The sequence below is a fragment of the Cricetulus griseus genome, chromosome 7 (assembly GCF_003668045.3).
Source record: "Cricetulus griseus strain 17A/GY chromosome 7, alternate assembly CriGri-PICRH-1.0, whole genome shotgun sequence".
NCBI classification, from domain to species: domain Eukaryota; kingdom Metazoa; phylum Chordata; class Mammalia; order Rodentia; family Cricetidae; genus Cricetulus; species Cricetulus griseus.
In genome coordinates this window covers 12804938-12821337 of record NC_048600.1, presented here as the reverse complement: position 1 = coordinate 12821337, position 16400 = coordinate 12804938, and the positions used below count along the sequence as shown (strand labels likewise).

Below are 16400 nucleotides of genomic sequence, written 5' to 3'. Positions count from 1 at the left end.
CTAGAAAGAGGATAATGAGAAGGTGGGAATGAGAAGGTGGGAAGTAGAGTGATAGAACATGTACATTAAGGAAGCAAACAGGAGGAGGAGCTGTGTGAGGGGAGAGTCCAGCAAAAGGGCGGAGTGTGTGTGGAGAGGTCATGAGCAAAAGTGTAATGCGACTGTATGGCACGTGTGTGAAGATGCTGTAATGAGACCTATTTGTGTACTAACACAAAGATTAAACAAAAGAAAACAAAACAAAGAATGCCAGCCAGTTAGCTTTGTTAACCAGTGAGCCTTGTGATTCCTGCCACCTCGGGGCTCTAAGACATGGCTGTGTAACTGCTGCAGTTTTAGCTCCTGCCTTCTTCCTCATATGTTGCTAGCATCCAGAGCATGGCTGCCACATAAATGAATGAATGTATATCGAAATTACAGCAATATTTTATGGGTAAGGAAACAGTCTCAGAGAGGTTGGTGACATAAAGTCTCCCAGTGACTTAGGGGAACTAACAGATGGTCCTCCTACCTGGCTGTCTTCTGTCACACCACTCCTAGATCTTACCTCATCATCTCAATCTTCAGACAGGGTATCTTTGTTATTAGGTGATCTTCAAGTGCTAAAAATAATTTAGAGTAAAAAGGATTCTTCGTTTGAAGCCTACCGTGGTATCCACAGCCTTGACTGCTTCTGTGGGAATGTGCTTTGGAACAGGCTCCGTCTGTGACAGTGTCACACATCCTGAAGCCCCTAAGGTGATGACCACGACCTGGCATCCCCGTTCTAGGAGAACCAATGCAGCCTTCCCAGCCTCAGTCGGATTATTCACTGCAAGGCCCGTTAAAATCTCAGCCTGGAATACGTGAGGAAAGAATCCATGGTGAGAATAAAGCAATTGAGATCTACTGCAGATTTGTCCCTTTAGAAAATGTGTCTTCCCTATTTTTCACAATGATTAAAGCAATGGGAACATTGAAGGACACTGGTGCAGAAACATAAATAAAAGGAACTAAAGTAAACCAGACGGTAGTAATGTGCACCTTTAATCCCAGGGGTTGTAGAGGCAAGTCAATCTCTGTGAGTTTGAGGCCAGCCTGGTCTACAGAGTAAGTTCCAGGACAGCCAGAGCTACCTGGCTTGTCTCCAAAAATTTGCTGTGTAGGATATTCTTAGAATGGGCATGGTGTGGTTTCAGGCTTACTATCTCAGTATTTGGGAGGCAAGATGGAAGGATAAGGAGTTAATGGCCCCAGTAAGTTCAAGCCAGCCTGCATTACAAAGTGACAAATGACAACAAACAAAATCCACACAAAAACAAAAACCTCAAACAAAACGAAACATTATTGGTTGGGGCAGAGTGTTGGAGAGATGGCTCAGTGGTTAAGAGCACTTGTTGAGCTGGCAGAGGACTGAGGTTTATTTCCCAGCCTCACACGGTGGCTTGTAATCACCTGTAACTCCAGTTCCAGAGGATCCCACCCTCTCATCTGACCTCCACAGGCCCCAGAACATACATATATGCAGGGGAAAACATTCAAATGCATAAAATAAGTCTAAAAATATTTTTTAAATTCTTGGGATAACTGGAGAAATCGGATATGATTTGTATATTAGATGACAGTACAAAATTAGTGATAATCTTACATGTGACAAAAGCATTAGGGGCTTTAGGAGATGCACACTAAAAGATTCAGGGGTATGGTACATTATCTATACCTCACTTTCAACAAAACAAAATATTTGTTTTTACTTTTCAATAAAAACAAAAAAATAAATACACACTTCGGGTGGGAGAACCAATATAGCAGTATGGACAGCTCACAAGATGAGGGGAGACTGATGTGTTGCTCTCTCAGCTCTGGATACAGGACTAGGAAGAACAAATGCAATCTATGAAAGAAAGCAAGAAGGTGGGGAGTAGGGGGTGGTCGCTGCCAGCGACTCCACAGACGCTGTGCCTGTAACACCGGCAGCTAAGCATGCCATTCCCCAGGCCTCTCCTGGCCTGGTATCTTTCTCATGCTGCTGCAGACGACTCAATTTTGTTTGTCTGCTTCTGCTAGAGAAGCTGGAAGCAGGCGAGCCCCTGCTGCTCACCACCTCCATGACCTTCCATAAATCAATAAATACAGTAATACAATACAGTAATTAAGTACAATAATTGAGCACAATCAGTAGTTCTCCTGGAACAGAAAAGCATCTTGGGCTGAGACAGGGTGCTCCTCTGGCATCTCTGGGGTGCTCCTCTGCTCGTGACACAGGTAGTTAAAAAATGCACTCGAGGAATTATATGGTACTTCTGACTCGGTGTATATAACTAAATAATTTTTTCCTATCACAGCTTAAGCACACACTATTAAGAGTGCATGTATGCCCTGCTTGTAGTTTCTGAGAATGTGCCCAAATTAAACCCATTTGTTATATGAAAACACAAAGTATGCAACTAGGCTGCTGTGACAGGTATGTTGTACCGGTGTGTACATTCTGACCCTTCGATGAGACACTGCTTCCTTCCTTAGACAGCAGCCTCCATGGGAACCTGAGTCTCTCCACCATATTGTCACATGGTCTGTACACTATAAGGCAACAGCCACTCCAGGAGTTGTGTGCTAATTACAGTTGCTAGTGGTAAAGGCACTTGCCATTAAGCCGAAGGACCTGAGTTCAACTCCCAGGACTCCCCTGAAACTTCCATACACCTGTCATGGCGTATGAGCATGTACACGGACAATGTATAAAGCCCTTTTAAAGTATATAACCAGATTGTGTCTTTCCTGTGTTACAGTTTAATTGTATGGTATACATTCTTAAGAATGGGACTGCGTCCCACTTTTACTTGCTCTGAGCATGCCCAAATGAGTCCTGTTGTTGTATAAAAACCAGTCTTCAAGTGTCTGCTCATTCTGAGCATCTGTGATCCCAATAGCAAAGGTTTCCTGTACTTGGCCATGTAACTTCTCTTCCTGTCTTTTGTGTGGCCCCTTTCAGTCTGACTGGTTGTACTCTGAGACCATCTTTCAATTTTAAGTATTTATTTAATTTTATGTGTATGTGTCTGAGTTGTGTCTCTGTACCATGTATGTACAGGAGCCTGAGGAGGCCAGATGAGGGCATTGGATTCATCCCTTGGTCCTTGAGTTAAAGATAGTTATAAGCTAACATCTGGGAACAGAACCCGAGGCCATTATCTTTTTTCAAAAAAAAAAAGATTTGTTTTTATTTATTGGTGTTCTGTATGCATGTGTGTCTCTGTGAGGATGTTGGCTCCCCTGGAGATAGAGTTACAGACAGTTGTAAGCTGCCATGTAGATACTGGGAATTGAACCGAGGTCCTCTGGAAAAACAGCCAGTGCTCTTAACCACCACTGAGTCATCTCTCTAGCCCTGAGGCCATTATCTTAAAGAATAAGCTTTGGGTTAATCCGTTTTCCTAGGACCAGTTCTGTCTGCTAAATTCACTGACCTATTTTCAGAGATACTCACTGATATCTTCTAAAAATCATGGCTCAGTGGTTAAGAGCACCGGCTGCTCTTTCAGAGGACCTGAGTTCTAGTCCCAGCACCTGCATGGTGGCTCACAACCATCTATAGTGGGATATGATGCCTTTTTCTGACATAAAGTACATTTTAGCACTCCTATACATAAGGTAAATACATAAATCTTTAAAAAAATGTGTTTAAAAAACTTTGAAATCTCTTCTAACAATCCCTCTACTCTGTGTATGTGCATGTGTGTGTGTGTGCATGTAAGAAGGAGCCCAGGCTACAAAGGCAAGGCATGTGTAAGTTTTGACCAATAGTCCTATTATGTTTCAGGAAACACTGGTACCAACTATCACACTTATAAATGAAGAATTCCTCATTTGAATTTTTCAACTCTTGCCACAGGCACAGAGCAAGTACAAGCCATGCTATGCTGTATCCTTATTCCCCATGTGTGGAAACTGGGATTGACAATAATTACTATTGCTTTGGAGAATTTATTATATAGAAATAAGTAAGTATAAAGTCAGGGGCAGGGACAGTAAGACAGATGCTTTGTCTTAACAGACTTTGTAATTTCATGGAGAAGATACATCACCTGAATAATCAATTTGGGCTGTGAAAATTGTCTGAAGAATAAATAGTATTTTTTCAGTATCTACCCAGGGAGTCAAAGCCAGTTTGGTGGTTGAGAGTAATGTAACCTCTTATTGTGAAATGGTCACTGTCTCCCACAAGTCCCTTTCCTAGCCCAATGCGCAACCATGGTGGTTGCTCAAAAATGTTGCATAACCTACTGTGGTTAGTTAGAATTAGTTTCCAGGTAGCAGCCTTCCTTGTCCTGTGTCTCCTGACAGATGACATTTTCAAGAGAGCGGTTTAGAAAGTCTAGACCTTCATTTAGCCTCAGCACCAAGGGAAAGGTAACCTTTCTCCTCAATCCCTTCCTCCCCGTGTGTGTTGCCTTCCAAAATGCATAAAGATGTTCTACAACTCAGTGACGAGAGAGTTCTAGTCTAAGGCTGTCATTCCTACTCTTATAAAAGAGTAGATTACATCACTGCACTGACAGGTATGTTGTACCGGTGTGTACATTCTGACCCTTCGATGAGACACTGCTTCCTTCCTTAGACAGCAGCCTCCATGGGAACCTGAGTCTCTCCACCATGTTGTCACATGGTCTGTACACTATAAGGCAACAGCCACTCCAGGAGTTGTGTGCTAATTACAGTTGCTAGATAAAACACAAGCTCAGGGAATTTTGGTTTTCAGAAAAAAAAAAAAACAACAAAAAACGACAAATAGTTTTGTATGTTTGCTCACGAATTATTTGAGATCCAAATGTAATTGGGCATTTCGTATTTTTATTTGTTCAACTTGGCAACTTTAAAATTAACGAGTCCAGGACAATGTGAAATAATTAAAATGAAGACAATGTTATCGATAGTGTGGGGACTGAGCAGAGGTGTATGTAGTCAGTGTCAGATTAAGGGCTATGGCTCAGATCCTTTACGGCCACTCAGGACTTAGCTATTTCCTGATGTCCACACCTCCAAAATCCCCTTTTTACTGAATTCATATGTGTTCAAACTGATGTGGTTAGTCCTGCCTCTCTGTTTTGTCCAATTGCCTGAAAGTTCTCTATAGAAGAACCACTGCCAGGCATTGGTGGCACACACCTTTAATCCCAGCACTTGTGAGGCAGAGGCAGGCGGATCTCTGTGAGTTCGAGGCCAGCCTGATCTACAGAGTGAGTTCCAAGACAGGCTCCAAAACAATACAGAGAAACCCTGTCTCGAAAAATGAAGAAGAAGAAGAAGAAGAAGAAGAAGAAGAAGAAGAAGAAGAAGAAGAAGAAGAAGAAGAAGAAGAAGAAGAAGAAGAAGAAGAAGAAGCAAACCAATTATCTTTACCTCACTTTCATTGCAGCACAACACATTGGAGAGGGTATAGAACTGGGGGTCTAGGTCAGCGGTGGCAGGAGCTGGATTGAACAATGTTTTCACTGCAAAGGAATGGGGAAGGGAATCAACAGTTATCACTTAAAAATATTAATTTAATATTTCTATGTATCCTTAAGATTAGATGTAAAGTAATGGGTTTTAGTATAGTGTTTTCATACTATTTATGTGTAGACATTAAGTGAGAGAAATCTGCCATCATTTTGCACTCACCAGATTAAACATCTATTAAACCATAGATACAGAAAAGGTATCTCAGTCTCAATGACAGCCTAGCACCAGTTCTTATTTCCATTTCCTCTGGCTTTCACTTTATCACTTCAGCTTCATGGGTGAGCATCATATTTACAACTAACATGATCGCATAGTTCAGGCGAGGACAACAAGAACATTAAAGTGAAAGTTTGGCATGAAAGGACATGCATGAATGCAGATGGAAAGGTGGACATTTCTGTAGTTAATCTAAGTACTTATCTGTAGGGATACCCTACCCATGCCTACTTGGGGCTGGTTACAGGTAATGCTAGCCACGCCTGCTTGGGTGTGGTCAGGGGGATGTGAGGAAGGTTTAAGAGTGAGGGACATGAACATGGGCTCCCTTCTACTTACCTTGCTTCCTGCCGACCGACAAGGCTGATCTGAGTGAGTAGCAATTTCCTAAATAAACCACCTTTATATCTAGACCTGATTCCATATTGCCCTTCCACTTTACTTATCTGTGGGGATGGTCCATAAACTCATTTTTTTAAGGGAAGAAAAAAGTGATGACAAGAAAGAAATAGCAAAGAATTCAAAAGAATTCAAAGTTTTCCTAGTACTGACAGTAAGTAGGAAACTGAGGTATATTTTGTCATCCATGCCAATACACACACACACACACACACACACACACACACACACACACACACACACACACACACACACACCTTCTGATCTTGGCTTCCAGGAGCTATCTGGCAACACAAGAAGATTGAGAAAGAGGGGAATTTCATTCACAGACTGAGTAGGATGGATGGGGATAGCAGAGCAAGAGAAGAGAGGATGTCACAGCCATTACCACAGTGACAGAAATGCTTTTCAGAGAAGAAAAGTGAGGCTTAGAGAGGAGGCCAGATGCAGTGAATACACTTGGACATGGTTAGGATGGGTCTGAACCTAAAATCCAAAGGATTTTAGGGTTTAATCCTCTTTAAAACAGCAACATATCTAGACCATGGCTCTATCCATTGCAACACATTCTTCCAATGCATAATATCTTACAACAGTTTTTGGTGTGAAATTCTGCCAATTCTCTCAAAGGCTTTAAAAATTCCATTTGTAAAAGCTCCCACTTTGTGACAGAACAAATAGATTGGCTGCTCTTCTTTTACCAAACTGGATCCATTGATTCATGTGGTAAATAATGCCACTGTCTAGTCCTAAGTAAAACCTCTTAGCCGCAGTTCTTAAAGACTGTTCTAGAACAATGGTTATGAATTTGGTCACACAACAGCAGAGCCTGCTCAGATGTAGGATTTCTAGGCTCCACTTTCAGTCCACTGAATCAGAATCTCTGAGGGTATGATCAGGGAATCCACACATTCACAAGTTCTCTAGGTGGCTTTCATATAGCTAGCTTGGCAGTGACACATCCCACTGTTCTGGGAAGATGCTAATCAGCTCATGGCTGAGGGAGATGGTACACCGTTGCAACCTTGTGAGCGTGTCTAGTCTGCTTCTGTACTTCCTAGGTCTTACCTAACAGTTGGGTCAGTGGTCTTGGCTAGTATAGGCTAACAGTATTGCCACATTTTTGCTATTTTAGACTTTTCAATGTCCCCCCACATAAATTATGCTTTTTCTCCCCTCAGATTTTTGTACAGGACAATTGGGTAGCTTAAATTAGAAAATGCATGTAAAACCCCATGTAAACTATAAAGTGTTGTCCAAATATAAAGGATTATTACTGTTATTATACTGTCCTTTGCAAACAGCAGACACCCCCGCCTGTCCACCCCTCTTCCTTCTGCTCGAGTGTGGAGCCCACCACCAACCTCCCAGTGGTTTCTCATGTCTTTCAGGGTTTAGAGATTCCCATTTTACAAGAAAGTGCTCTGTGCCCAGCTTTCAAATGTAGTCGGGCTTTAGGTTTCCAAATAGCATTGGGGTATTCTGAATAAGAATGGCCCCTGTAGGGGGAAATGCTGACCATGCCCTCTTGGGGGCTGGTCACATACTTGGGTGTGGTCAGAGTGACGTTGCAAGGCTTTAAATATCAGGTACGCAAGCATGAGGCTCTCTTTTCTCTCTCCCACCTGGCTGAACAGGACTGGCTCAGTTGCATGAGTACTTCCTAATAAACCATCTGTTTTCAAACGAGTTCTGACTCCTTGTGATCCAGTTAAGCTGGTGTCAGAAGTAGTTTTGATTCTGGACCCACGGGTGGGTCGTGACCTTTGGCAGGATTTATTCCCCTGCCTCATCGGCGCCTGGGCAGCCTTTCATCTTTCCCTCCCAACCCCCTTTCCCAGAAATGCTCATGGCACTAGTTGCCACAGAGTCTCTCCGGCACTGTTTGTGCTGAGAGGAGCCTGCCTTGGCTGTAGCCGCCTGGGAGTTTCATTCCTCCCAGGTCAGTCTCCCAGTACAAGAGTGGTTCTTATGTTTGAATATTTGGTTCCCAGTTGATGGAACTGTTTGGGAAGGATTAGGAGGTGTGGCACTGTTGGAGGGTGTGGGCTTTGAAGTTTCAAAAGCTTTGCCACTCCCAGTTAGCTCTCTCTGCCCAGTACCTGTGAGTGAGTAAGATGTGAGCTCTCAGCTATTGCTCCAGAACCATTCCTGCCTGTCTGCTGTTATGCTCTCTGCATTGATGGCAACAGACTCTAACCTCCTGAAACTGTAAGCCCCAAATAAACTCTTTCCTTTATAAATTGCTGCCTTAGTGTTCTATTGCTGTTCTATTGTGTCATGACCATGACAGCTTTTATAAAGTAAAGCCTTTAGTTGGGGTTTGCTTGCAGTTTCAGAGGTTTAGTCCATTGTTATCATGGTGAGTATGATGCCATGCAGGCAGACATTGTTCTGGAGAAATAGTTGAGAGTTCTTCATTCAGATCTACAGGCAACAGGAAGAGAGAGCCACTGGTCCTGGCTTGGGCTTCAAAAACCTCAAAGTTCACCCTCAGTGATACACTTCCTCCAACAAGGCTGTGTCTCCTAATCCTTTCAAGTAGCGACACTTCCCTAATGACTAACTAAACATTAAAAAAATCTATGAATCTATGGGGCCATTCTCTTTTAAACCACCACAGTTGCTTTGGTCATAGTATCTTATCACAGCAATAGAAAAGCAATTAATACAAGCATACTGTTCTTGATTTTCCTTAAGCATTAAATTGAATGCCATTGCTCAGCTCCCATCATCCCCAAGCTTGCATCCTGAAGCGTTTGTTCACAGGTGCTGTATCAAGCCACAGTAGCAAAGATGCAGAATGAAGCCATTCTCAGAGAAGTTCCTTTTGGTTCCTCCAAAGATACAGGACCTAGCAATGCCTTGTGCGTGCTCCTCTTATAGAAAGTGACAGGCACAAGTGTGAAGTACGGTGATGCTCATGCTTATGGGAGAAAAACAAAGGGAATTCTACACATCTCTCCGAGGAGCTGGCTTTACAAAAAGCGGACTGGCTGGTCTAAGTAGATTCGCTGGTCCTCTTTTTCCTTGGTTACCCGATAAATACTCTAAAGCTGCTAAAATGAATGAAGTCATCTATGCTTTGTCAGAGGAATATTTCTTTTTTTTAATTTTTCATTATGTATACAACATTCTGCTTCCATGTATCCCTGCAGGCCAGAAGAGGGCACCAGATCTCATAACGGATGGTTGCGAGCCACCATGTGGTTGCTGGGAATTGAACTCAGGACCTCTGGAAGAGCAATCAGAGCTCGTAACCTCTGAGCCATCTCTCCAGCCTCCCCCGCCCCAGAGGAATATTTCTATGCTTTATAACCAAAAAGAAGGCAGTCTTGTGCCATTCCTTCCTTCTAAAATAAAAGAAAACATAACTATAGCTGGGCGTTGGTGGCGCAGGCCTTTAATCCCAGCACTCGGGAAGCAGAGGCAGGCGGATCTCTGTGAGTTCAAGGCCAGCCTGGTCTCCAGAGAGAGTGCCAGGACAGGCTCCAAAGCTACACAGAGAAACCCTGTCTCGAAAAACCAAATAAAAAAAAAACATAACTATATGTGTATATGCTTGTTCACAAGAGAAAAATTCTGAGCAGTTACTCACTAAACTCATAAATGAATAGTTGTAAAGACTGGTGGGAATAGTCTGACTGTAGATTCAGTGTTGTACTTTAGGAAAAGACCTCATTCTTTGGACATTCATTGTATTATTGTATTCTTCTAATGAAGAAATGATATTTGGTTTTGTAGTGAGGGACAATGGAGAATAAGTTGAGATACAAATGATATGCCATCAACAAGGTCTCAACAATCGTGGAAGCTAAAAGATGGCATTATGTGGATTTACCAGGCTATTCTCTATGTCTTACTGTATTTGAAATTTTCTATAATGAGAACAGATGTTAAAGAAAATTACATTATGTTTTAGGCATCAATGGCTGGAATGAGGAGCTCTATAAATTAATTACTATAAATATAGCATAAAATCAAGCAAATCTTATTTGCCTATATTTCCCTGGGGAACATAATTCTTTCCAACTGACACAGGTTATGTAATTGTGGTGTCTGATGTGTGGTTTATAGTATCTCAGCTTAGGGCAGAAGTGAAAATACTACAAAGAAATCACTCTTCTTGGCTTCTCCTGCTATAAATAAACAAAATCCTTAACCAGGATGAAGAAGCATGAGAAAAATAGTAGACACAGGTAGTTAAAGAGAGGTGCAAATTTATAACACCCAAGATGGAAAAGATGATGTCATCCTGGGACCAGGCAAAACCAGAGAATGACTTGGAGCTGCAGAGAGGGTGACAGGACACAACAGTAATTATCACTCATTACAGAGGAAGATACACCGAACTCCTGGTCATCTTAACCACACACCAATGACTGACACAGTAATGTTGACAAGGAGGTGGTGGAGCTTAGGGAAGCAGCTGGTAGGCTGGGAAATCGGGCAGAAAGTCTTAATGCTGCCATGGAAAAGAGGATGGCCAGTTAAGAATGCCCCAAGAACTAGTTTCAAGGAGCAGGGGACTAAAGTCACCCCCAAGCAAAGGAACTGTGAGAAGAGTGGGATACCCCAACACTGGCTCGGCTGTCTCTCCACTGGAGGCTGTTTTTTGGGGGGACTTAAGCTGCAAAATAGCTCCAAGTTTGGCCCTCACATGGGGCAATGTTATTGCAGAAGTCTCCACAGCCAGCCAAGAGGTTCAGTTTGCCAAATGGAAAAGGGCTAAAGTGGCATTAAAAGACACTTTGTATCATACCTAGGATTTAATCTTGGCGATCTTACAATCTCAATTATTTATAATTGTCCTTGTAATGTTCCATTTGCTTTGAAATGGATATAAAGACCAGACCCAACATGAACAGTTTCAACATTGGCAGCCCCAGCATCAGCTCTCCCGGCAGGTCTACCTAACTGCACTGTGACCCAGTGGGAACTGATTTTGTTGTTTCTTTGTTTTGACATTGTTAGTGCTGTGTCTAAAGGCAATTTTTCCATTTGGGTAAACCAGGGACAGTTTTGAGAAAATGTGTTTAAGATAGGACTTCCCTTGTAGACCACCTGGGTTATATAATGTGTAGAGTTCAAATTTGCTACTTTTAAGGGGTGAAAAAGAGGCGTGAAGTCAGATGTCGAAGAAGTACAATGTTCCCTCACAGGCAGCAGGTCACTAGAGTTGCCTGCTGGGCTCTGTGATCAGCCGGTGGTGCCATCAGTGATTGTGAGAGTTCTTAGCCCATATCTCCTGTTGTACAGCACAGACATGGCAGAGCTGGAGCAAGCAGTTGACTTTTTCTTCACTGAGGTTCCCTATTTGCTAAGTGATTCATTTGGAAGTCAGTACCATCCTTCATGATGCCTAAACTAATGCTCTCTTTTCATTCTTATATTCTTGTCTCACTGGGACTGAAGATGCACCAAATACACACACACACACACACACACACACACACACTCCATCCCACCCCACCTCACAGTGCAGAATCTAAGCTGCATCTGGCTGGCCACCTACCAAATAAGGCCAGCTGCCTGCATGGAGGATTTCTAGGCAGAGGTCCTCACTGCTAAGATGCTTTAGGGTGCCTTTGCTTCTTGAGCAACACAATCACTGAATCTACATTCTGGCTACTGTTACAATGTGTGGACTTTATTGTTCTGCTCCTCAACATCAGTACCATGTGGCAGTTTCTAAAGTGGGGTTCAGGGGACAGCAGCTCTTCATTGTGGAGCCTGAAATCCTGTTGTCTCTTCTCATTAGAAGTGGGAGGTGGATTAAGCTATTTAGCTCCCCTGAGTTTCAATCTGAGAGAACTGTGCAGCTGAAGATAACGTTGAACTTTTGATCCTCCTGCCTCAGTCTCCCAAGTGTTTGGAATTCTATGCATGTACCACCATGCCCAGCTTGTAGGGTTTCCTGGGATCAACTGTATTGAAAAGAACTTTGTGAATTATAAGCTGTAAACTACACATAAGCACAAGGTGTTAGCACATCCAGTCTTATTGCAGAGTAGCTAGCTGCCTTTATCTTGGTTTGGTTCTCCACAGATTCAGTTATCCATGATCAATGTCAACGAGTCCAAAAATATTAAGTGGAAAAATCTCAGACATTGCAGTTCCTCAGTTGTAGTTTTCACACCATTCTGAGGCATGCAGCCAAATCTCATGCCATCCTGATTCATGCCCCTGGGTGTCAATCAGCCTTCCACCCTGTATAGATAGCTTGTTAGCCACATAGTTGGACTGGTCAGGTATTGAGGTGTTTGTTTTCAAGGAACCCCTATTTTATTTACAGTGGTTCCAAAGTACAAGAGCAGTGAGGCTGGAATTCAGGTATGCCAACATAAAGCCATACAGTGCTTTCTCCCGGTGATAAAGTCTAAGTGCTTGACTTAATGAGGCAGGAGAAAACGTATGCCTGGGAGGAAGGAAGATAAAATAGCACTAGTTCTACATTGTACCTTAAGATGCAAAAGCTATGGCCATACTATGTGATGAGCACTCACTGAGATGCAAAAGGCACTAAAGTAGTTCAGCACTGTGGCAGGCATCCACAAGGGGTTTTGGAATTAATGTTCTCCAGATTAGATGGGACTGCTATGTAGGAAAGATCATGCAGAATTAATGCTCAGGCACACCGGATCTTTGTAGAAACAGGAAGTAGGAAACTAAGCATGGTGGTGAACACTTGTAACCCCTGCAATTAGAAGACGGAGGCAGGAAGATCAGAAATTCAAGGCTAACACAAAACCTTGTTTCAAAACAAAACAAAACATACAAACAAAAAGTTAAAGTAAGCGAGGTGGCCAGTTGATTACCACCACCCACCCTCTTCTTGATGGCACAAGACCCTCAGCTTCTGAAGGGGAATTGCTGAGTGGCAGGGAACAGAGGAAACATTTCTGGACCCCACCCAATGGCAGTGTGAGGTCAGGCTGTGTCTCACCTGTGATGGCTGTACCTTCCTGTCCTCCACAAGCGGGGCAGGCTGCAGAGAACTAGAGGAGGCCAGAGGAAACAGTGGTCTCTGAGAAGCAAGGGTAGTAAGAAAGATAACTGAGGTGAGGATACACTGTACGAAGACAGACAGACAGGAAAGCAGAGAAGCACACTCTCTGCACACAGAAGAAACAGGTAAAGTTTTCACTTTACCTGCTTAGAATGAGTAGAAGGCACAGAATAGGCTTTTTTGTTTGTTTGTTTGTTTGATTTTTCGAGACAGGGTTTCTGTGTGTAGCTTTGGAGCCTGCCATACAACTAGCTCTTGTAGACCAGGCTGGTCTCAAACTCACTGCTCTTTTGTTTTTGAGATGGGGGTCTCATGTTAACCCAAACTGGTCTTGAAATTGCTATATAGTTGAGGATGAACTTTAAAATATATTTAAAAAAATCACATTTATTCATTTAGTGTGTGCACATGCATGTGCACATGGCAGATTCCTACAACAGAGCACAAGTGCTGGCCAGAGGGCAACTGTGGGATATATGTAGTTCTTTGCTTCTACTGTGTGGGCCCTGGAGATGGAACTCAGGTCATAAGGCTTGGCCTAAGTGAGCCATCTCATCAACCTGCCCTGGAACTTCTGATCCTTCTGCCGCCACCTCCCAAGTTCCAGGTGACAGGTGTGCACTATCACACTCGTTCATGTAGCACTGGGACCCAACAGAGTTGCTAGGAAGCACTCCACCAACTTGGCTACCTCCAGCTCCAGACACTGCTGGCCACAAGCGTTGGACTCATCTGTGACACTCTGAGAAAATGGAACCAAATGAATTTTGGCTTTGAATTCTTTTTGACAGCTTTGAGTCCATTAAAAATACAGTAAATGTCAGTGAGAATTTGCCACAGTATATTGTTTTGCCAAGAGGAAAATTTGTTAAATCAGTATAAACACTGTAAAATTCCCCACAAAATCATTTCACAGATTTAGTTTCCTTTAAAGAAGAAACTGGATTTATATATTTATTGTGGGGGAGGGGTGTGTACACATGCCATGGTACATGGGTGGAGGTCAGATGACAGCTTGAAGGAGTTGGCTTTTCCACCCATCATGTAGTTCCCGGGTATTTGTCTCATGTTGTCATGTTGTCAGGCTTATCAGCAAATATCTATACCCATTAAGCCATCTTGCCAGTTCTCAGTGACTTATTTTCTATGTATTATCATATAAAATATGAAACACTTTGGGGAGAAATCATGTACACACACACACACACACACACACACACACACACACACACACACACACACCATACACATATACTTTGTCCCTATGGCCAAGTCACCCTTTAGGGGCCTGATATCATCTGTATATACTATACTATTGTTTTCATCTTCTTTATTTCATATCTTGCTGGGAAGTTTTATTAGGGAAGATCATTGTAGTTATCTATTTTATTCTTACTATAAATCACATAACTATTGACACAGTATCAAACAAAGGTCAATATCGTAGGAGCAGCTACTTTTTGTCTGGAGTAAATGGTGATACATCAAGGTATGATCCTATTATTTTTGAGACACGATTTGGCTCAGGCTGGCTTTCAACTCCCCATGAAGCCCAGGCTTCCTTCCCCTAGCTCTTGGGTTCTGGGATTCCAGGTGAGTGTCACCCCACTAAACTATTCCAGTTCTAACGTAGAGAGGAAACTGGATAGGAGAGAAGATTGGGACTCACAAGTGTGACACCATGCTTGGCATCGTATCTTACTTCATTCTATTCATAGAACAAGCATACAGGACACATTTCTGTCTGTATTTTACACACAGGCTCAGAAAAATTAGCTAGTTTTGCTAAGACCCCAAACTCAACAAGGGGTAGAAACGGGATGCATTCTCTCATAGGCAATGGAGGAAAAATAGAAACAAACTACCTGGATTAAAAATATATGCTCGTCGGGCATTGGTGGTGCACGCCTTTAATCCCAGCATTTGGGAGGCAGAGGCAGGCGGATCTCTGTGAATTCGAGACCAGGCTGGTCTACAAGAGCTAGTTCCAGGACAGCCTCCAAAGCCACAGAGAAACCCCGTCTCGAAAAACCAAAAAAAAAAAAAAAAGATATGCTCATGCATCATTTGTTGGGAGGTCAAAGTGGGAGAAGAGAGAAACCCAGGCTTCTTATCTCCCGAGGCGGACCTCATCATACAGCGCTGGGACCTCATCATACAGCGCTGGGGCCTCATCATACAGCGCTGATTGGGTAAGTTTGAACATTTTCAAAGTCGAAGTACAACAAAAGAGCCAGCTAACAGACAACATAGCACTCATTACATATAATCTCTTGTATATTAAAAAAAAATGATAGCATTTTAGAAAAAGAAGAAACAGTGAATCTTTATTTTTGTGTGTTTGTTTTGTTTTTTTGAGCCAGGGTCTCATTTTGTAGCCCTGACTGTCTTGGAACTCTCTTTGTTGACCAGGCTGGTCTCAAACTCTCAGAGATCTGCCTGTCTCTACCTCCTAAGTGCTGGGACTAACGGCGTGCGCTACCACCTCTAAAAATGAGTCTTTGACTCCTGGAGACAAGCATCAGAATGCACTGGGCAGTGACATGTGATAGCAGGCAGCGGGACACATCTTTTCACCTTGGCTGTTACCTTGCTACAGTCTTCAGGGGCTCCAGTTGCTCCTCAGGTCGTTTCTGGTAACTAGACTCCAGATTTTATATTTAGGGATATCGGATATGCTACTCATGTTGTTTTTACTCTATTTGTGAGTTTTTCTAACATTATCAAGAACTACAAGTCGGTGAATCTCACAGATGGAGGAAAGAATATTTTACTACAAAGTAATGCTTTACTCAACTTGAAAGGTTAACTTTAATTAAGACAGTGATAAAAGCTCTTACAGGAAGAGTGACAAATCTTTGAAATTACCTCCACTGCTGCGGGCCATTGTCAGGGCTTCCAGAGAAGTTGCTGGGCTGATTTCGAGTTGGCAGATCATCACTTTGGCTCTGCTAATGACACTGGCTGCCTTCTTCAAGTCTTCAGTATTCAAAAGCAGATTTGCTCCAGCCACTATGACGATGATATTCTGGCCTATAAAGAAATTCTACATATTTATACCAAACCAAGCCAAGCAGAGCAGTGATATGCTGCACTGTACAGCCGTCCTCTGAAGGCATTATTCGGAACATTTTAGAAGAATTAATTTTAATATTTCCAGGACATTTGGGTTTAGCTATTGTGTTCCAAATGTATTTTTGGCAATATTTCTGTGAGATTTATAATATTCCGATTATTTTGCTTTTTAAAGGAGATAGGATCTTGCTATGTTTTCCAGGCTGGTCTTGAGCATCTA

The 16400-nt window shown here is 42.6% G+C and overlaps 1 protein-coding gene across 2 annotated transcripts in view; it reads right to left on the bottom strand.

Annotated features, from left to right (window-relative positions):
* The window catches only part of Rbks (ribokinase), an 85185-nt gene that overhangs the window by 31178 nt on the left and 37607 nt on the right, over window positions 1–16400 (bottom strand). For both annotated transcript variants that reach the window (XM_027424429.2, XM_027424430.2), the window contains exons 5-7: window positions 15974–16138; window positions 5380–5471; window positions 648–836 (exon numbers count right to left, since the gene is read on the bottom strand). In XM_027424429.2, the coding sequence (XP_027280230.1) occupies window positions 648–836; window positions 5380–5471; window positions 15974–16138 (446 nt within the window). The remainder of the gene's footprint in view (window positions 1–647; window positions 837–5379; window positions 5472–15973; window positions 16139–16400) is intronic.